We start from the raw sequence: 22,049 nt of genomic DNA on the forward strand, positions 1-22,049 counted from the left end.
TAATGTAATCAAAATGTATAGCAGGGTGTATTATCAAATGCTGGCACAAAGCACTTTGATTTCTGGGAGCACAGTCCAGAGCGTCCTTCTCAGCCTGGGCTGTTAGCTCAGCTGACAGCTGGGGGAGAGAAAAGCCTGAAATCTGTGTTTTAGAGAAGTGAAGATAAGCAAGGAGAGAGCTGCGTGGGCCCGGAAGGAGAGGGAAGCTGTAGGGCCCTGGGGACTGACTGCGGGGGCCCTGGGGCTGTGCCCGAAAAGGTGCAGGGTCTGCATGTGGGCTGCGGGGAGGTGCTGGTGTAGCTGGGTGTACCCAAGCCCTCCCCTTCCCTTTCCCCTTTCCCTGGGGCTCAGCCCCAACAGTGGCACTGGGACCGATAAATTCCATCTGGAAGGGGGCTTGGTGGTTGTCCCGGCACCGACTCCTATTCACAGTACGGAGTCAGGCGGGAGGTGGACAAACCAAATGGTTGATCAGAAGAAGGATTTGGCAGGAGCCCCAGGAGTCGTGTGCTGGCTGCTCCGGAAAGGGGCCCCGTGCCGCCAGCTCCACGCGGGCGCTGCCGCAGTATCTGCACCTTGCTGCTGCTCCGCGAGCTCGGGAGCTCCAGACTTGGAGAGACCCTGTCCTTCCTCCCACGGCAGGAGCAGGACAGATCCGTCTGCGTCCCCCTGTTCCAGCCTGTGGGCTGGCCAGCCATCTGGCTGCTTTATTCGTGATTTTTATTTTTTTTTTTCCCTGAGGCAGCATCATTCTCTCCTCCACCCAAATGAGGAAAGCTCGAATCCTGCTTTTAGAGCTCAGCTGGCTGTTTCAAGAGACCGTCTTTTTAATATTCTTCCTCCTTGAAGTTGATCGATATATTTAGGAAGCAGCTGCAAACAAGCACCGTGTTGCTTGGCCTTCCCGTTCCCGTCAGCAGACAGTGCTGTGGCAGTGGCAGCTGAAGGTGACCTTTCCCCCATGCGTGGCTGCTGCACCGCGAGGCTTGGCAGAGGCAGGCAGGTGCAGGGGGCTACATGCGGCATTCCCGGTCTGCTGGTGAGCTGAAACCCCTCTTCTACCCCATTACTGCCACGTTTTCCATAGCCCGACTGCCCCTCGGGTGCTGTCGTTCACTATCATTAAGGCTGCAGTGGTCACGGTGCCCGTGCAGGGCCAAGGTGCTGCGCCTGGCTGAGGAGCCGATTACCCCAATCACCCAAGTGACTCCATAGCCATGATTATGGGAGTGCTCCCATTTGCATTTCTTCTGGGCTCCTTGTCCTCAGTGTCCTAAAAGCTTGGCTTTTTTAAGGAGGAAATGAAGTGAAGAATGAGGATTATTATGTAACGCCACGAACCTGGAGCTCTCCCAGCGCTTCAGCCTCTGTGTCCCTGCTTTGGGGCGTCTGCAAGGAGAGCATGGGGCTGGGGCTGGGGCTGGGGCTAAGGTGAGCCTCGAGCCTCGCTGTCCAGGGCTGTCTGCGGGGTCCTGCACACTGGGGCCCCGTGGGCAGGTGTGTGAAGGCTGTAGGGAGCTGGTTGTTGTAGGAAGGGTGACTCAGGCCTGATGTGACAGCGCTTCGCTGTTCCCATCCGCAGCTGACGTGCGCCCATGCTGGAGCACAGATGCCTGCTGGTAGCAGGGAGGATGCATTTGGGCGCCCGTCTGTGCCCCACTTCTGCAGGCACTCAGGCGGTCCGAAGACGTCGCTTTTCCCTCCCCCAGAAAAGCTCTGTGCTTGTGGCAGGGGGAAGCTGACATGTTTAGGTTGGTGGTTTTGGCAGTCCTGCATGATTTTCTTCAGAGACATTTCCCATTTGAAAAAAAGAGCTGTGAAACATCAGAGGGAAGTGGCATTTCAAGGGCATGGCTCCTCCAGGGTAGAGGTGTCCCTGGCGTTGAGCTCCCGCCTGCCCAAGGCTCCCCTGCCTCCCAGGACTGGCAGGGCTCATGCCAGAGCTCTGCTGGGGATGCTGCATGGCAGAACACAGCTGCTTCTGGTTTATTAACCCACGGTTCTGGGCTTTGTGGAAACACTCAGGTCTTGTTTCTCGCCTTGCTGATCTCCTTGGGCTTGGGCAGGGCACAGTGCGAGCCCAGGGTGCCCCAGCACGCAGGCTTGGCTTCCACTGGCACAGCAGGCTGCAGAGAAAACCACGGCTTTTAAGAGCTTACCTGGAAATTTCTCAGGTCTGTGGCTGTGTGGCTGCCTCAGTGTGGAAGCAGGGGAATGCTTTAATACCAGCTAGGTGCTGGCTCATCAAACACCCTGCAAAATGGGTTCAGTGAAGAATGAAAACTAATTCGTTAATGGGAATGAAAAACCTCTGTTGTGGGAATTCTTCCACTTGCTATCAAATCTATCTGCAGAAGTGCATGAGGTTCAAGTCCAGAGCACTGGAAAGGAATTACCACATCTGTCTCACGGGCTCCGTATGAACACAAACTCCACCTGCACCCCTTGGGGAGGGCAGTAATGGTAACTGTATTGCCGTGAAAAATACAGACCGGAGCTGACAATTGCTTTGGCTGTTATTTGTGACCTCTGCAAATTCCCTGCTCCAATAACTCTGCTGCTAATTGTTTGCTTTTTTTGTTTTTTAGGATCGCTTGTATTTTGTGATGGAATACGTGAATGGTGGGGACTTAATGTACCAGATCCAGCAGGTTGGGAGGTTTAAAGAGCCACATGCTGTGTAAGTTCAACAGACCTATTTTTCATACCTTCAGGGTAGGTATTTGATGTATTTGTGTCAGTCTCTGGAAAAATAATCCAAGGCACGGGCTTTTGTGGTGCAAGTCCTGAGCGAAAAAAGAGGGGAAAGGAAGGACAGCAGCAGTGGGAAGACGTGAGACAATTCTTTGGTGCTGTGGATGCTGGTGCCTCCGGCTCCTCTTTGGGGCACATTGCACTTGTCAGTGGGCAGATACCTGACCTCCATGCACGTACCAGACAGGGAGGTCTGGGGGAGGCACAGGTGTAGGAGGCAGCTGAGGGCTCCTGCCCATGGCACTGCCCCCACACCTGGGTTCTGCCCCCGCACGCCCCTGGGATGTACGAGGGACATTTGGGCTTTGGCTGCCCTGCGGGGGTTGCCAACCAGGGTGCTCACTGGTGGCTTTTGGCTCCTGCTCCCTGTGGTCTGGACAGAGCAGAATGTGTTTGTGAAAGCCTTCATATGCTTAATTAAATAACTGAAACAGTGAACGGGGCCCGGATGGGTTTGAACCAGCATCAGGCACACAGGGCACTCTGTAGCTCTGGCACAGCCCTCCGAGACCCAGAATATTCATCAAAGAAAGCAGTGGCAGTGCGTGCTATCCCCTCCGCCTCCCCAGGATGACAGATAAGTTTTCAAGCTGCATTGCCGGCACACAGTAACAAACAGCTATAGATCCCAGCTCTCTCTTAATGAGAATTTGTGTAACGAGAAGTGACAGCCCCCTGCTAGCCCACAGCAACCTGATCACATCTCTGCCCGATCCGGAGCGGAGGGTGGGTTGTGTCCTTCTCGTGTGATGCTTGTCTGGTATTTTTATGTTGTGGCTGTCTTTATCCTTTGGTCATGTATGCCCAGCGTGTTTCTTCTAGTGCAATTGGATCTGAAAGGTTTTCATTTTGATTTATCTCCTTTAATTATCAGTCCTCCTTTTAAATCTTTCATTTCAGATTCTACGCTGCAGAAATAGCCATTGGCCTCTTCTTCCTGCAAAGCAAAGGCATCATTTATCGGTAGGTGAGCAAGTTCCTCCACCCTCTGTTCCCCAGAGAACTGCAGCCAGAGCACGTTACAAGGACAGCGGTGCCGGGGGCTGCCCTGGCTGCCCCAGGGCCCTCTTCTGTGCCAGTGCCACAGGCAGAGGTTGGCAGCCGTGCACCGGGTGTGCGTGCCCAAAACAGGGCTGGGAGCCTCGTGGTGACACTGCTTTTTCAGAGGGAGCTTGTTTTTGTCCTCGTTTTATAGGAAAGAGAGCTCATAAAAGCAGCTTTGATTCTCCTTTTGCCTCTGCTCCATGCATTTCTCTCCATTCAGCGCATGCCACTGGTAGCAGGGATTGTCTGAGCCACGTGTTTTGCTGCAGGGCACTGTTTTCTTATCATTAAATTAGAGTAGTGCTTATGGAGGGGTTATTCGGAGAGCTCAGTGCAAGTCTGTCACTTAGAGTCAGATACTAAAACTTGTTTTCCATTCGCAATATGATTTACAGCATCCGAGGTTAGCTGGATGAGTGCTGAGCGCGGGGCCATGCTCCGAGGCTGCTGGTTAAGCACTGAAACTCGTGAGCTGCTGCCCTTCCCTGCTCGGGAGTATTCCCAGTGCCCAGGGTAGAGCAGAGCATCCTAATGAGTGTCAGACAGCATTAAGCGCTTGCAAAAAGGAAACGCCAGCTGCACTACTGAGTTGCGAGTTGCTGGAGACTGTTCTGAAGATGAAAGGAGCGGAGCAAGCCTGATGTGAGGGATGATTTTTGCCATCAGCTGCCGCAGAGAGAGATTCTGGGTCTGCAGTCCCCAGTGCTCCTTTCTTCCTCCAAGTCTGATCAGGGCTGTAAGCACTGGCTAGAAAAAAACTATCTTAGAAAACAGCAAGAAGTCGTAAATTTTGCTGTTCCTTCTATTATGCTCTTACCTAACCGAAGTTGAAACATGCCAAGCAGAAGTATCTAAAGTGTATTTTTGCCTGTCAAACATTCTTGACTCCAAGAGCAGCCCAATATACTTCGTGTGTGAAGCACGTTGTGACAGTGACACTGTTTTGTTGTAGCCTTGGTCCCAGCCCTTCATGTGCTTTGGTGCATGTTCACATACTGTGCCCCAAATGCCGAGTGTTTGCCACAAAGCTGTCCTTCAGCTCGTGGTACCCATCCTGGTGAGGGCAGGCAGCTCTGGCAACTGGTCAGGGATCGTCTCGGCTGGAGGCACCTCTGGGTTGTGCTGGGGAGCAAAGCTCTGGTGGGAACGGCCACAGCCACCACAAATGTGCTGTGGGCAAGGATCAGAGAGAAACACTCTGGTTTGTATTTTCATGGGGGAGCAAAGCACAGGTGATACAGGGACTTTTGCTGAGTAGGTACCTACTTTTTTGTTGCTGGTGAGCTTTAAACACACTTTGATTTTCATAGGTGCAAAAGAAAGAGCCATTAAACCTGTCTCCCTGCCACACTGAGAGTATTTTCTGTCATACACTTAAAAGCGATTTGCCCAGCGTGGTGTTCCTGTGGGTTAAAAGTAAAATAAACATTTCATCCTGACATCGCCGATTTGTTTGTACTCATTTCCCCACACACTATCCTACAAAGAGCCCGTGTGTGAGATGAGGCCGCAGCTCACTCCCAGGGGTCAGGAGGTTTGTTATTGCTGCGTGGCCTCGCTCGTGGTCGTCTGTGTAATTGCTTTACTGCGACATTGTAGGGACCTGAAGCTGGACAACGTGATGCTGGACAGCGAAGGGCACATCAAGATCGCCGACTTCGGCATGTGCAAGGAGAACATCTGGGACGGGGTCACTACCAAGACCTTCTGCGGCACCCCTGACTACATCGCACCTGAGGTAGGAGACCTGCAAGGCAGGAGGTGTTTGGGGATGGCGCTTCCAGGGGGGAGAGCCTCCTCCAAGGGAGAACCCACTCAGGAGGAGCCACCGTGCTCCCGAGGGGTCTGAGCCAGAGCCATGGGGAAGGTGCCGTGCCGGGGAGCCCGCACCCCTGCCAGCCCCGGGCTGGGAGAAAGGAATTACCCGTGGGTAACGTTTCCCTGGGAAGTGGAGATTTTTGGATCCCTCCAGCTTGCTGCCCGCAGGAAGGGCTGCGTGCCTGGGGAGGAAAGGCGCCCTGCCCTGCCCTGCCCATAGCTCGGGATCGCTCCAGTTGCTGTGCGTTTGGTTATTGCTGGCAAGATGAAGTCGCACACAGCATTTACGTGCTCTATGTGTGCAATTTAATGTCAGATTTGTGAAATTCAGGTAGGTAATTATTCGCAGACGTCTGTTCCCTTGAAATAAAAATATCCCTCTGAAATCTCACTTTGCTGAATTTTCAATGATGAGATTAATATTTATTCATTTAAATATTTTAGAGAGATTCTCTTTGCTAGGACAGACTTAGGTGCGCTTGTATGCTAAGCTATGCTGGGTTTTGCTGCAGCCAGAGAGGCTTTTAATTACTAGTTCAAATGTGTATTGCGTATTCTTGTCCCACCAAGATTAATATTGGTGTCCTATTGCTACGCAGCTCTCTTGCTCTGTGTGATTAATACTCTTTCAAAGCAGGACAAATGACCGGTTCTCTTGGTATTTGGCTGAGCATTATCATTTACACTCTTATTTTCTTCTGCTTGCTCCTTTTTTTTTTTTTCCAAAAGAAAAACAGGAAATGGGAAATTAGGATAAAAATCACTGGAGTATCCAGGAATCCCATTAAATCCTGCTACCAGTGGGTCTCAGAAGAGGAAAGATACACGTCCCCTGCCTTACAACACAAAGTGGGTCACTGAGTTCCACCATGGCCTGCTGCAGGGTGGCCAAGGCAGTGGCAGGGCCCGGCCCCACGTCCTCCCCATGGGACCCCCGTTTTGAGGGCAGCACGCGATCGGCATTCGTGCCTGAGCGCGTGAGTCTTTGCAGAATAGAGTTCAGTAATTGAGAGGAATAAATTGGGTAATTGTTTTGCATTAAGTAGCAGATGGCGAAGCCCAAGGCCTGTCCAACCCCGAGCGCTGAAATGCCGCCCGTCAGCTGCACCCAGCAAACGAGCCAGAGCCTGGGATGGAGCCCCTGGGCTCCCCACGCACCCCAGGCTGAGCACACCCTGCTCGGGGGCAGACCCCATGCCCTCCTGCAGGGCTGTTCCTCTATGGAAGTCACAGCATTTCAGATTTTACAAAGTAAATCATGGAAAATGTAGGAATATTTGTGCTTTGGTGCCTGATCCAACATAAATTTTGATAATAGAATTAAAAAAAAAAAAAAAAAAAAAAACATCAGCATTGACTTTAACTGCAAAACAACTGCATTGCTCAGCTAAGGGTGGTGCTGTTAGGTTCTGTTCGTTTTTGCTGTTTGTTTGTTTGTGTGTGTGAGGGAGGGAGGTTCTGTAATAAATAAGAGAAAGCAAACTGGCAACCTGGAAGGCAGAGTTTTGACTAGCCACATTCTGCAAGCCTGTTTTGAAGGGCCTCAGCCTGTACACAGAGGGCCAAACTCTGCGTTATTTCAAACAAATGCACTGAAATCAACAGCAAAAAAAAACATATTGCATCAAGGTAACCACAAAGAGTTCCTGCTCCTGCCCATGTTGAAGCAACGTGCCTTGCTGTGAGCACTCTGAAAGGGCACAGTAAATGTGCTGGAGTTTTGCCTGAATCAGGAGGAATTTGCCCAAAATCACAGTGAATATTCTGGTGTGTTGTTTTTTGTTTTTTGTTTTTTTTTTCCCAATATTTAGTGCACATCTGTAGAGTGATTTCTTTTAAACTTACTGGATCCTTGGCCTATTGTGTGTTCTGTTTATAATTGCAATTTCACACTATTTCGGAGAATCAAGTCTCAGTAAATAACCTTGTCCTTTTGACCCGGACTACAGCTTGAAATTAGTTTGCGTTGTGCCAACAGGTGAGAAATGGATGTGTAATCCTGCTGTTTGTGTTGTTTCCAGATAATTGCTTATCAGCCCTATGGGAAGTCGGTGGACTGGTGGGCATTTGGAGTCCTGCTCTATGAAATGTTAGCTGGCCAGGTAATTGAATTTTAATTGATTCCTATGGGTTGGTGCTAAATTCCGTTGTGAGCACATGCCGACGTGCAATTTGCTCTGGTGCTGGTGACTGGGGGGGGCCTCAGCTCCATGCAGGAGATGGAGCCGGGACCGGAGCCGTGGCGCGGGGGCGAGGGGCTGAGCTGCTGCCCCCAGGGGCAGACACAGAGATGCCGCTGATCCTCGGCTTGCTTTGCTCCAGGCTCCCTTTGAGGGAGAAGATGAAGATGAACTCTTCCAGTCCATCATGGAGCACAACGTGGCCTACCCCAAGTCCATGTCCAAGGAGGCGGTGGCGATCTGCAAAGGGGTAAGGGCTGGCTGCTGGTGGCTGCGAGCAGCGGGTGCGCTCCCACAGGGCTGCAGGTTTCCCGGAGCAGGTTCCTTTGGGTTGTGGTGGATAAAGGCTGGCTACGTCCTGATGTTGTGCTCGTGGTTGTTGCTTGGGGCTGAGCCTCATCTCAGCCAGACAGTGCTAAGCAGGGCTATAAATATGGTTTTGTGTAGGAATTTTAAAATGTTAGCTTTTAATAGTTAATATTTAAAACTTCTGAATGTTCTATATCTCAAAATAGTGTTTCTATCTACAAATGACACATCTTGCATTTAATGCTCCCACTGCTGTCCCTTGCCAGTTTTGGATTCAGAGTTGGTGTTACAAACAGGATGTTTGCTTCTCTGATGGGGCAATGCTGCTGAAGGTGCTCCACGCTCAGACTGGTCCCAGGGAAGCAAGGCTTCCCCAGCCACCTGGCAAATCACCATCAGCAGAACACAGTAAAATTGACACCTCGATTTAGAAACCACACTACTGACTAAAGGGGGAATTTCCACAAAATTTCCTCACCTTCCTTCATTCTCTCGTCGGTGTTTTAATTGGGGCGTAAGGGGAAAGCCTGCTGGTTTTGTGGCTCTGCAGGAAGATGGCAAGATGCTTTGTAATGCTGAACGCCCTTATCCTTGCCGTGCCCGAGGGAATGATGCTTCTGAGCGAGCAGAGGCTGGAGCAGGGATAGGTCTTTCTGCCTGCTTTGTTTTCTGTTGCATCAGTCAAAATCTGAATGCTGTAAATAGATAAGAAGAGACCGTGATTGAAACGTCTGCTGGGTGTAGCTCTAATGGCTTTTCTCACTTCTGGAAATGTGAGGCTGAATAGGAAGAAATTTAGCCATGCGTAGAAAAGCTTGGTTCTTTATAAATACTTGTCCTTTGGCAATGCAGTGGTTCCCTCTGCACAAGTGCTGTTGCAGGGAAGTGTGCAAAAAACTCGTGATGTTCTTTGCCATCACCAAGCTGCTACACCAGAATTTTTTCTTAAAAATATGTGCAGTATTTAGGAACCATCAATAAGCTGGAAAAAGAGTTTTTATGTTTTCCCCTCAAATACAGGGAAGTACATTTGGGCTCACCACAGAGCCATCGAGGCCATGCTTTTTGGGTCGCTATGTGGCAGGTCTGCTGGGAGGGCACAAAACCAGCCTTGTGTTGGTCTGGAGGAAAGCAGCAGAGAAGCCCCCACGTTTGAATGTGAGGGACTTGGTACTTTACTGCCATGCTCTCCCAAAAGGATTGCAGAGGAATTTTGTTGCTCCTACACAGTTTCACTCTGGCATGTGGGTGCCAGTCATCACTTGCTGTGGATTCGGATATTGCGTTGTACAGCTCGGAGATGAAAAGCATTTGATGCTGAAAGCCTTGCATCGGCATGAGCCAAGTAACAAGTGTTCATCAGAGCGAGTTGGCTGGGAAGCAGGATGGAGAGTTAACCAGAACACAGCTCCTTGACACTACAGTCAGTGCCAATTAGTAGATCAAATGGAGCATTTTCCTTCTCCGCTGTCAGCTCGGATTTTGTTCTGAAGGCTGGTGCAGGCGCTGTTGTTTCTGTGGTGTAGGTACTTTGCTTTGCTGTCTTGAACCCTGGCTTGGCTACCAGGACCCAGCTCCCCCATCACCCAGGCTCCTGTTTTGAGCTCATGGAGCAAGGAACTTGTGCGTACACAAGAGCGTTGGCACAAATAACCATCCCTTTTCCTTCCCATATGGAGGGCTTTGACTGTGCCTGAGCAAAGCAGCCCTTTCCAGGTGAACAGATTGCCTGTGAGCATAAGCTCCCTCTTTAATCTCTGCCTAGTAGCAAAGGCATAAAGTGGCATGTTTGCCTCCCCAAAGTTTACAGGTATTTAGAGCGGTATTTCCGCGGGCGGTGCTGCCCCAGAAAGGCAGATAGTACCTGCTGAGCACCCTGCTTCATCCCAGTGCCCTGCGGGTACGAAGAGGGAGGCTGAGAGGCTGCGGGTGCTGTGGGGCAGCCGCTGTGTGTGCTGCGTTGGGACCAGCTGGGATGCCAGGAGCTGCTGGGGTGCGTCGCCTGGCAGCGGTTTGGCAGCAGCAGGGCTGTGACACCCGGTTTACTCTGCCCCTCGGTGCAAGGTGTGTGCTGCTGAGTGAAGCCCATGAACATGTAGCATCTGCTGGCCTTTGAGAGACAAAAAATAAAGTTAGGGAAAGCGCTGGAGTCCAGGCTTGGACCTCCCTGTATTTTAAGCCACCAATATCAGATATCAGATATCACATTGCAGGTGATGTGCACCTTTCTCATTTACAGAAGTTTGAAGGGTTTCGGTGCATTAGTGTGGGGATTAAATCAACTTGTTCCTGTTTAATACAAACAAAGCTAAATGCTTATCCTATGTAAGCCAGGAGAATCAATCTGCATGTTTATGGGGTCCTATATATCAATAACAGATGGTGCCTTCATGCTTACATGAATAAAGGCACAATAGAAAAACAAGAAAATTTAATTTTTGGACGCATATATTGAAAATACTGAATACGTGTGTTGTAGTACAGCTCTGTTCAGCTTTACAGGCAGGTACATGAAGTAGAAAATCCTTTATGATTCATTAATCAGGCTGAGCTGTTCTGACTGTGGTGTGCATTGGTGTTGCAATGAGGAAGCCAGGTTTAACACCAACACTTCAATTTAAGCGTGGGGGGTGTGCGTGCAAAACAACTCCCAGCACAAAGCAGCAGGTAAGAAACAAAACTCTGGCTGGGAGAAGCTAATTAGTAAATGAGCAGAGGCTGAATTCACTGGTGCGTGCGGGCAGTGTCTGTAGAACAGAGCGGTGCTGAGAGGCACAGACGTGTTCCCTGGTGCAGGCAGGGGCCCGCTCTCCCCATGGGGCACATCGGTCCAGCACCAGAGCCAGGCAGGTTTGGGTCCCCCCGGGGATGGGAGCAGGTAGCAGGGAAGGGGCTGGTGCCCCCCAGCCCCAGGAGCATTCGCAGCATCCCTGCGGTGCGTGCTGTGCAGATAGGTGACCTCACGTCCCGGCACCTCGCCCTGGGTGAGGCTTTCACTGCTGGATTTTACGTGTGGGCATCTGCGAGCTTTAATGTCTGCCGAGACACAGATCCTGCAGACACAGACCTGCTTTCCCTCATTGCCTCAGATGATCTCCGGCACTAGAAGTTAAAGAGGTGAGTGCGTGTGTTCAGGAGCGGCATGTAATAAGCAAGACCCAAGAACAGATTTCTTTCCATGTTTGCTGAATGCAAACTAAGCAATTTGCAGCGACAGCCAAATCACTAAATCAGTTTATTAGCACATTTCAGGCTCTTGAACTGTTGTCAGAGACTTGCTTTAGAAAAACCTTATTGAGATACAGGATGCTTTTTATTTTCCTGCTCTAGTACAGCTAAGTGGGACCTGATTGAATTGTCAGGATGCTGTCCAGAGCCTGGCGAGGGGATGAAAAGATCCTCTTGTTTCACTGAGCCTGTATCAGACTGAAGTGGGTGCAGTGGGAGGCAGAGCTCCTGCCCTGCCTGGTCTCCTGCCCCATGCCCTGTTCCCCTCTCCTGGCAGCAGTGACCTGACCCACCAGTCCGTGCTGCTCCTTCAGCAGCTTCTTCCACCTCGCCAGGCATCTTAGGCTCAGGCATACTTAATTAAAAGAGGCTGCAGCATCGGAGACCTCATTATTTCCCCCAAAAAATAAAACACAAGTTTCACAAGCATCTTGACGCTGTTTCCGCTGTGCCCTGCAGCCCCCAGCCCCTCCACCTGCCCCCCTGTGCCCCCAGACCCCTCCCTGCAGACTCGTGTTGAAGTACACACAGCTCCCCATGGCCACGGGCACACGGGGCACAGGCTGCTCGCTGCAGGGCCAGCTCCATGCCCTGTCCGGCACCACAGCACCTGCAGCCCCCACTGCTCGGGCTGCTGTGCTGGTTGGTGTCAGGGGACACCTGGGTATAAAAACCTTTCCTGCTACCCGTCTGCGGGGTGCGGTGCGGGGCCAGCCTGGCTTCAGCCTCTGCAGAGCTGGGGGTCAGTGCGGGCAGCCCCACGTTTAATAAAGCAGTCCTTGTGTCGCAGGTGCACGGCTCATGTTCTCCGTGCTCATCAACTGTTCTAAATCTCTGGAATCTCCTTCTTATCTCCAAACACGGCTCAAACAATGCCCCCCGGATATTAATGTTTGTACAGCCGCCCTTGATTCCCGTGGCCCATTTCACTTCTCTTATTGAGTCAGTGAAGAGGAGAAGTTCAGATGATAAACAGCATTAATGGGTTGTGTGTGCTTTTTTCTCCGAGTTGACTCCTTCACTAGAAATACATCTCTTGTCTGTGTGGCTGCAGATTCAGAGAAGTGGGGGTTCTGCTTCTAGGGCTAATGAAGCCTTTTGAGGACAGATTGTCAATTTTAAATGGGCAGTGGCCTTTAAAATTAATTATGCAGCTGCTGAGAAGTTTGCCACCAAGCCAGCTGAGCGCTAAGCAGCTCGTTCGCACCCCGCTGGCCCTGTTGGAGCCGGCTGGCAAGGCTGCAGCGGTGCTGGCAGGGCTGCTGGCAGCCGGGCACTTCTGGTGAGCGGTTTCCTTCCACGAGGAATAGGGGCTGTGCTGCTCCCACCCTGCTCCCGTACCTGTGCTTTGCTGTGGCCTGCTGCCCTCAGCAGCTGCCAGCCAGCCCCGTCCCTGGAGCTGCTCCTGCTTCTCCCTCCCTCCTCTGCCTCCAGCACCAAGCCCGCAGAGTGCCTCAGGGAGGGCTTTGCGCCATCACAGGCTGTCCTGGGGACAGTGCCCTCTCCTGCTCCAGGCCCTGGGGATGCTTTGTGGAGCCGCGTGGCACTCCATGAATGACTTCTGCTGCTTTTTCTCTCCCGCAGCTGATGACCAAGCACCCTGCCAAGCGGCTGGGCTGTGGCCCAGAAGGGGAGCGGGACATCAAGGAGCACGCCTTCTTCCGCTACATCGACTGGGACAAGCTGGAGCGCAAAGAGATTCAGCCTCCCTTCAAGCCAAAGGCTGTAAGTGTGACTGTGTTAAGTGTGCTCCTCCTCTCCCCCTCTCCCGCATGCTCTTTCTCTCCTGCACAGTCTCCCACTCACGCTGGTGGGTGCACACGCACACAAGCATATGTGCAGGCGCTGCTCATCTTACCCGCAGCGTGGAGGTATCACATTCACCCATTCAGAAGATCACATATCTGTAGATTTGGCACATGGCAAACAACTGTTGTGAAAGAATCACTTGCTGTACCGCCTGGATGCTTTGTCTGGCTCTGACTTTCAGGGACAGCAACACCATGCGTTCCGCTCGCAGATTTAATCACGTTGCAATACTGTCACTGTTATCTCAGGGGCCAGTCTTTCTGTCTTCTTTTCTCCCTTTTTCTTAAGCTGAACAGGTTTCGCTCTGTCTTTTAAATCTAAACTTTATTTTAACATCTAGCTCAGCAGCATCGTCTGCCCCTGTTGGTAACGAAGCTGTGTTTCACTCAACACTTTCTCTCCAAGGTAAACTCGTGGAAGGCTGGAGCCTGACTTGGGTGTGAGCGCTAATGCGGAAATGCAGAGGAGCTCTGCAAGGAGAACGTGGCTGCTCCGTGCCGTGTCTGCCTCTTTCTAAGACGGGTTTCACTAGCGAGGGACGTGCTATACGCGCTAGGGACTCAGGAGCTCTGGCTCTCTCAAGCCCTGCAGCGGCGTGGCACCACGTATTTAAATGTCAGACTGATATTTTTGCAAACGTAACTCCTGCACAGTGATGCCTTCGCACAAAACTGGGGGGCTGCTTTCCTCAGAGGCTTTCCCTGCAGTGTCCACAGCATTAGCAAAGAGAAGCACGCTCCTTCCTGCGTCAGAAACACGGGGATCCAGGCTGCAGGGCAGCTCATGCTGGGTGCGGGCAGGGGTCTGAACTGCAGCCAGTTTTGCTTTCCAACAGGAGCGGCATCTTTGAGCCCCTAGCCTGTGTAGGACAGGCATTACTGGGAAAGCATTGACTGATATCAAAGTGTAGTAGCACAGAAGTCTTTGGGGGCCATCTGCACACACCCTGGTTTGTTCACTTTGGGATCCAGCCCTTGTGCTAACAGTGATCAGAGACCACAGCAGAGTGGGTCTGAGCGCAGGAGGGGCAGTGGCACACTCAAGGGTGCCAGATCCCAGGCTCCCGAGGCTTTTCCTTACCCTGTAAGACTCTGTTTCTCCTCAAGTCTGCGGCTGCTGCTGTTTCTCACCTCTCTGCTCGTTTGCTGATGGAACCGGTGCTGTGGCCCTCCCCTGCTGGCTGCCCTTTCCTCCTGCTCAGCGCACTGTTGCGCTGTTTGCCGTGTGTTGTGACATGGTGTTACCTCTCGTTTGTCTTGTTGCAGCTCAAAACAATTGAATTCTGTCACAAATGCTTTCTCACTGTTCTCGTGTTTTAAAATATGCAAATTTTATCTTGTTTTAAATGTCTCATTTCTTTAAAAATCCTTTTGATCACGGACTGTGGAACAGGGACTGGTAAGCTGTTGCCTGTCGCCTCTCACCTAACGGCTGCTGTTGGGGAAAATTCCGTGTTTGATAGGGCAGGAAGATTAGTAGAAAGGTAGGCACAGTTGATTTAGGATTTAGGTAGGATTAAGACAACTCAGGTACCTGCTGATAGCTGATATTTCAACAGCAATGCATCTGTGCAGAAAAAGCTGCTGCTTTCATGCCATCTGTGAGCACAGATCAGAGCAGCACAGCAATGAAAATCTGGGTTTGGGCAACTTCAGAATGTATTAGGGTGGGAAAGGCGCCGCTTGCTGCTTCTGACCTTTAGCTATTTGTGCAGGGGCCTGAGCACCTGCTAGAGCGGGCGCTTTGTGCTTTTTACCTCAGCCTGAGTCCCTTCCCTTTTAAATCAGTCTTTATAAAGATAAGGTTACAGAGATTGCTGGCAAACCCAAGTTGGAAGATGCTGAATAACACGCAAATGCTGTGGGCTCAGTACCTGCCCATGAGCTGCAGGAAGCCCCCCTGAGTGGCTCACTGCGTGGACACCAACCTGGCTTCGCAGAGCTCACACAGAGCTGTGCCAAGCACCATGCCAACTAATTTTGCTTAGCAAAAGGTATCCCAGGTTGGTGCTTGCTCACCGCTCAAGTAATGAAAGCCCCCCTTGCACACACAGCTCCATGCTGCCCCTGCATCGCTCCCCAGGGGACAGCCCCGTCTGAGGGCAGCTCACCACACAGCCCTCCCTGCTCGGCAGTGCTTTGGCAGCACCCGCATCTTCTTTTTTGCCACATTTCTCTGGTTTTGCAGCAGCTCTGCGGGCAGTGAGCGGGGGTGCAGGTGAGGGCTTGCCTCACCTCCCCAGTGCCCAGCCGCCAGGGAGGGTTTCGCCGCCCCTCTTGCAAAGCTGCAGCCAAGAGAAAAGCGGCTCAGCCCTCCGCCTGACTCGGGCATTGCGTACCCTGAGCTGGAAATAAATTCCCAAGAGCTCGCGCGTTGCTTTGTGCTTTGTGCTTGATTAACCTTTATCACAGAGACGGTAACGAGACAGATCAGGGTCTGGGTTGTCTTTGGCGTGCAGAAAGTCAGCGGTTTTGACATGGGGCTGTGCTTGGCTGCTCCTGGGTTTGGTTTGTGCATAACAATTCCTTTCATGGATCCGCATTTACCCTGGGAAGTGTATTTACACTTGCCTGCTCTCTCCATCTCTCATTGAGATAATTATTGTTTTTGGTATCTAATTACTCCTTTACTTTACATAAAGCCTAGTGATTTGAAAAGTCTCCTCATTTTGAAAGCATTGAAATCACATGGCAGAGCACAGGATTGCTCACAACAGGACAGTGGTTTAAAAATTTCCTTTTAATCTAATAATTTTTAATAGCATAAATGAATATTCCTCTAATTACTTTGAATTAAATGATAGTGAAATGCCATTTATAAACCAGGATTTGAAAACACTCCAGTTCTCCTGCCTGTGCATCTTGGTGGTCACAGTTTCAGTCCCTGGGGAGGAGACCCAGGGATGTGGGCAGACGTGTGCTTGCCGGGTCATCTCCCCAGGGGCTGTGGCTGCAACCATGGTCTGGGCCAAAAAACTGGGAAAACGAGGGCGTGTTCAGCCCGCTGGGAATGCAGACTTCATCACAGCCCCAAAACAGCCATCCTTGGCTTTCTGTGATCTTTGATCGCATCTCAGGGATCAATGGAAAATATTTTATGATGCCTTTTGTCTCTATTTGAAATCAAGCTAGAAGCTGATAAAATAAAAAGGCTATCTTCTAAACTGACAGTTTTATTTCTGCTGCTAGAAAAAAAAGTCATTTTCTGGTGGCTATAAATATTAGGCAGGACACATTGGGGATTTATGTAAGATAAATTCCCACCCTCCCCCTTTCTCCATTCAGGATGGAGTGATGCCTGCACATTAATAAAGTACTAAAAGCAATTTTTCACAGCGTGGCTTTAGATAAATGTAAAAATTCATACGACATGTCTCCCGTCCTTAAAAGAGGAACTTAATTTTAAAAGCTGTAAGGGATGGAGCTCCTGCGGGTGTCGACCACGTGCAGCCCGGAGCAGTGGGACCCTTCTCCCTGCCCCTGCGAGTGGGCAGCCCTCACCTCCATACCGGGGGGCTGGCAGGACGCTGCCACAGAGCCACTGGGGCCGGGCAGGGTTTGTGCTCCACCAGGAACCTGGTGGCCTCCGTATGCGTGTGCTGAGCAGCACCTCTGCAAGGTAGTTTGAGTCACTGTCACCATAACAGGACAGCGCAGGTGCATGGTAACAGCCTTTAAAAGCTGTGTTTGGGGTTGGATGCAGCTTCTGTAAAGCCAAAGATAATTTCCAGCCTTGAAGTATTTATTTTATCCATGAGAAAGCACGCCCTCCTCTTTGGGAGCTATTTGTTTTGTTGACCAGGCGGTGTTATACATCAGAACATGTCTGCAGGAATAAAGCCAAACTTCACAAAGCTGGACACAAAACATTATGGATAGGTGCAAGTTCTAAAATTTTCCATCCACATATTCTTGCCTTATTGCATTATGGTGAGAATAATCATTTGCCAATATGCATATTCAAAGTATATTTGTACCTTCTATCCCAATAACTGGCAGCACTTCACAAGGATTAGTTTTTAAATCTTTCTGATGGAGTTGCTTTTGTTGATTTTTTTAAGACAGCACATTTCTCCGTAGCGAAAAGGAGGCTAGTGCTGTCAGACATTTCACATGAGCTGCCTCGCATGTCTCCACCAAGATCTCGTGAAGCTAATAGGCAATGACAGCTATATTTTCAAAGCACTGTAAAGCTTTCAGTGTATATTGGATGTTGATAGAATCTGCAGGTGAGCTGCTTATTACCAGGTAAACCCTGCTATGTCGCGTGTTACCGCACTGATAACCTTAAGCACTGCAGACTTTCTCAGTAATCTCGCCCATAGTGTGTTTTATCTCAGTGCTGAGGGGGAAGTCTGGTGACAATGTGGCCTCGCAAAGCCCGTGTCTCTTTGTTTCATGATGTTAGCTTCCAGCCTTTGTGGAGCCGGCAACTTCAATTTTGGGAATTTATTTTCTATTTTGATGTTAATGTGATGGCTTTCAGGAAGGCGTCGGGCTGATGCTGACTTGTCAAACACCTAAAACATGAATTTTGCAAGAATCTAAAGCTGTGCTTGATTGCGTGGTCTGCAGTCTACCAGCTCTTCCCTAAGAAACTGGAGCTGTGATGGGCATTGTTCCAGTTCCTTATGGTGGGAATTGCCAGCTTCTCAGGAGCCCACCTTGCAATAGTTTCTGGGTATCTGTGAACTTTGCTGCTGCCCTGCATTAGAGAGGGGTTGCTTTTGGCATTTGAACCACCCAGAAATGAGGTGCACTGCCTCAGCAATGCCCGGCAGAGCTTCTGCAGGCGAGGCTCTCGGGGCTGTCAGTGCAGCCACACGTGTGCCTTACGGGGACTGAGACTGTCCCCAGCCTCGGCAGGGACAGGGGCTGGGACTGGACACGGGCTGCAGGTGGGGACACTGGTATGGCTGGGAGGGTAACCAGAGGTCAGTGCTGCTGCTTCACGGGCACATCCCCGCTAGTTTGTGTCCACCTGTTCCTCCTGGGGATGAAATTCAGAGAGAAGATGGGGAGAATTGCCAGGGGAAGGGTCTGTGTGCCTAGCAGGGCTCGGTAAGGTGGGACAAGAGCAGCTAACCAGCTGGGCCTGCCAGTCTGCTCGCTTTGCCTGTGCTTTGTGTCTTCATTATCCATCCCCTTCCTGGCTTTCTGCTGTTGCTTTTTGTCCCAGGCTCTGTGTTTTCTGGTACATGGACTCTTACCCTGTCTTTGGAGAGGCCATTCTCCACTTGGGTCTCTGTGCTTTAAGTCAGGGGCTTGCAAAAGGTGGCTCCTGGAGGGCACCATGTGGGCAGCATTGTGCCAGGCATGGGCCAGCTGTGTCAGGGTGTCCCATGTAACTGCAGCACTGCTGAAAGGCTTCTTCAGAGGCTGCATGAAAAGGCTGCTCAGGCTCCTTTGGGAAGCCCTCGTTTTACTACCGATCCAGTAAACTGGCTTGCACTGTGTCTGCCTGTTCAGTTATGAGTGTTTTGTTCAGATTTTTGGGGTTTCTTTTTGCCTAACTCTTCCCCTGGGCAGCACCAATTCATTTTTGTATCAAAATCCTGGAAAAAGAAGCTGTGTTTACCCCAAGTGCTGCAGTTACATGGCCACAACAGCACGGTAGAGGGGTAGGAGAGGAAAGGTGCTTCCAAGGTCTCTGAGTGCTGCGTTAGAAGCCGTGTCCAGCTCAGGGCCATGGCAGGAGATGCGCTGGGGAGCAGCAGCTTGACAAAGGCAGGCCAGAAGTGGGCTGTGGACACGGACACACAAAATAGGAGGATACGGTACTGGGGAGGGGTGGGCTCAGGGGCTGGACATGCAGGTGTTCAGCAGGGCTGTAGCTGGAGTTAAATGGACTCAAACATTACCTGTTGAACTTTTTTCAGAGACTAGGGAATAATAAGTGTCACACTTGTTGCTGTAAGAATGTGGTAAGAGCTGCCAAAAGAGCACAGCAGTGGCGGCTGATGGATGTTCCTCTTGTCTTCCCTGAAACCGCCTCTCTGGCAGAGTAAGGCACTGGGAAATGTTGGAGTTTACATGTATTTGCTTTAATATTTTATTACATTTAGTCTGATGTTTATTAAAAATGTAAATCTGTTTCCTCAGCAAATGAAAGTTAAATACCAGGAGGAATTGTCCCAGCACTTTAGGCATGTGTTCTCCATAGGGAAGTGGACGGGGAGAAGTGACGGGCTGAGCGCTGCTGGCTTCTGCATCCCTCCTGCAGGAGAGAGGCAGGGCCAGGAGAGCACCGTTTGTGTGACGGCTCCAAAAGGGGGGGAGTTCACCAGCCCTTAGAGCGGAGTCATTAGCTGCAGTTTGAACGGGATGTGACATGCATGTGATAGGTGGTAATTGAGCGCAATCTGTGGCTGCTGCAGTAACCCAGCATCCACCTGTTTTTAGCTATTGCTATTATTATTATATTAAATGATCACTTGCAGCGCAGGAAGTTACAGGACCCTTGTTTTGATTGCTAAGAAAATTAAATAAAGCGTCTGGCATGTCGCCCTGCTCCTGACCTCCCTGGTCCGCTGCAGACAGAGGCGCAGCCGCCAGGTCCTCGGCTGCTGCCTGGGCACCAGCTCCAAGGCAGCCGAGGGCAGTGCTGCCTGGCTCCAGGGGCTCCGGCTCTCTGAGGTGGTTTTGCTGAGCCAGCCGGGCTGTGCCACCCAGGCTCTGGTGCTTTGGGGCTCTTCTGTCACCCGGTGATGCTGGGAGGGAGCTCGCCAGCCCTCCTGGCCTCCCGCCCCACCTCAAGCAGTGTTAATAGCTGCCTTCAAGGGCAAGAGAGAAATGGCTGCACGAAGGGTGTTTAAAGATGGGCAGCCTTGTGCAGGTGCTGTGGAGAGCTCTCAGGATGCTCTGTACGGAGAGCTGCACGGCTGCCACGTGCACAAAGCTGCCGGCTTGAGCATCCCAGTGCCCCAGCTCCTGCTGCAGCAACCAGGCTCTGCCTGCCCCTGCCCCTGCTCCCGCCCGGCCCTGGCCAGCACTGTCCAGCCCTCCGTGCCCGGCAGCAGCCTGGGAGCAGAGGGGATGGGGCCGTGGTCACGGACGAGTGTCCAGCAGGCACATCGGGGAGGGACAGAGCAGGCCTGGAAATTTCCAGCAGCACAGCTGCCTGCATCGAGCCTCCAGCCTGCAGTGGTTTACCCAGAAAGAGCTCTGCAGAAGGTGAGAGGCCCTCTCCTTGAGCAGGAGCAGGGAGAGTCCTCTAAGCAGCCCAGGCATGATGAAAACTTGCAGTTCCCAGGACAGGAGGAGTGATCTTGCAGTTCCCAGGACAGGAGTGATCAAGCGCAGGCACGTGTCTGGCTACAACCTAAAACTACAGGGCACTTTCAGAAGAGAAACTGTGTGTGCACGGCAGTGTGGGACAAGGTAGGGGACTGCATGCAGACAGGAGAAAGGCAGCAAGTAATTGCACTCCCATCTCATTCCTCCCTTGCAATTACTTACCATGGCGCACCCAGCAGATTTGTGTCGGTCTCTGGCTATTCCATGAGATACCATCACCTGACGACTAACAAAACCCATGAGTGTTTTGCACCTTTTTCTTTTCTGCCATTTGCTGCGTTGAAATAACCCGCTCTGTGAGGTGTGACTGGGAGGGGTTGCTGCACACCGCATCCCGTTTGTGTTTGCTTTGTTTCTCCACCCACCATACGTTCTTTTCTTCCCCTCTCATAGTGTGGACGCAATGCTGAAAACTTCGACCGGTTTTTCACTCGCCATCCACCCGTGTTAACACCTCCTGACCAGGAAGTCATCAGGAACATTGACCAGTCAGAATTCGAAGGATTTTCCTTTGTTAACTCTGAGTTTTTTAAACCTGAAGCCAAGAGCTAAGTAGCTGTGCAGATCTCATTCCTGCATCTTTATCATCCGGTCCCAACTGCTGTTGTGGTGACATATTCCATTGCAAAAGCTGCATTCATGGTTTTTCTTTAGTAATACTACTAGAGTGACCATATTTCAAAGCCAGAAGTGTCTTCACATGATTTGGGGCATGCCTGAAGGGTAGGTGATGTGCAGTAAGTAAAAACAATGTTTTTATGAAATTTTGTTTGTAAAAAATGAGAATAGTGTACTGGCTAACAGGTAAAATGGACAGGTGTCGGCCATGACAATGAGGAGGAATCTCTTAACCATGTGCTTTGATTCCCTCTCTTCCCCTTTTTAACTCTTTTAATATAATCATGAAATTTTAATCTGTCGCTTTCTTAGCCTTAGGGGCAAGTAAGTGGTTTTTTACCAAGCCTTTCCCCAGGTGCAGGCACGCATCCTGCGGTGCAGGTGCTGCCAGCTAAGCCTGTAAGCTCCTCGTAAGAGTGGAGAGTTGGTCGGGAGAGCTGAGATGCTGCAGATCCTTGGTTCTCTGGTAGCTCCACCACGTGTTGGCTTAACCCACCATGGAACCTCCTGCCCCCCAGCACGTGTGTGGGCAGGCACCGCTCTCCTCGTTGGGTCTTCAGTAGCAGTGATAAATTACTAGGGAAGCCAGGTCTGCTGTTTACACAGATTTCTCCTGATCATGCAGTTTCTAAGTAGCATTTTTATCATCAAAAGAAACATATCCAGTTGTAAACAGGAAACATGAAAGAGCTGCTGTAGATGCTTTCAAATCCATGGTCACCCTAGTAAATATCACACAACATTGGTTCTCATACCAAAACATTTTCTTTTTTTTTTTTCTTTCAAATGCCAAAGCAATTGATTGAGTTTGTTACCTGCGCTTTAAATGTGTCAAAAATGGTATTAACAAAATGAGATGCTATTTAACATTGAACAGTATTGTGAATTCTGATATGAAGCTTGTAAAGAAATTTGTTTCAACTAATACTCCTACTTTAAAAAAATGCCGCTAGATATTTAAATTGCCTAAGTTTTGTTTCTGGCATCAGAGAAG

At 50.7% G+C, this 22,049-nt stretch overlaps 1 protein-coding gene across 2 annotated transcripts in view; it reads left to right on the forward strand.

Moving 5' to 3' along the window:
* The window catches only part of PRKCB (protein kinase C beta), a gene marked incomplete at its 3' end in the record, with an annotated part of 112,818 nt that overhangs the window by 86,859 nt on the left and 3,910 nt on the right, over positions 1-22,049 (forward strand). The window contains exons 11-17 of one of the 2 annotated variants that reach the window (XM_084295725.1): positions 2,589-2,680; positions 3,655-3,717; positions 5,398-5,536; positions 7,638-7,718; positions 7,939-8,046; positions 12,918-13,058; positions 20,831-21,782. In XM_084295725.1, the coding sequence (XP_084151851.1) occupies positions 2,589-2,680; positions 3,655-3,717; positions 5,398-5,536; positions 7,638-7,718; positions 7,939-8,046; positions 12,918-13,058; positions 20,831-20,989 (783 nt within the window). Of the gene's footprint in view, positions 1-2,588; positions 2,681-3,654; positions 3,718-5,397; positions 5,537-7,637; positions 7,719-7,938; positions 8,047-12,917; positions 13,059-20,830; positions 21,783-22,049 lie in introns of those variants that run through there. The other variant, XM_084295726.1, reaches the window with a different exon arrangement.

This window comes from Netta rufina (assembly GCF_964035555.1).
Source record: "Netta rufina genome assembly, chromosome: 15".
Taxonomy (NCBI): Eukaryota; Metazoa; Chordata; class Aves; order Anseriformes; family Anatidae; genus Netta; species Netta rufina.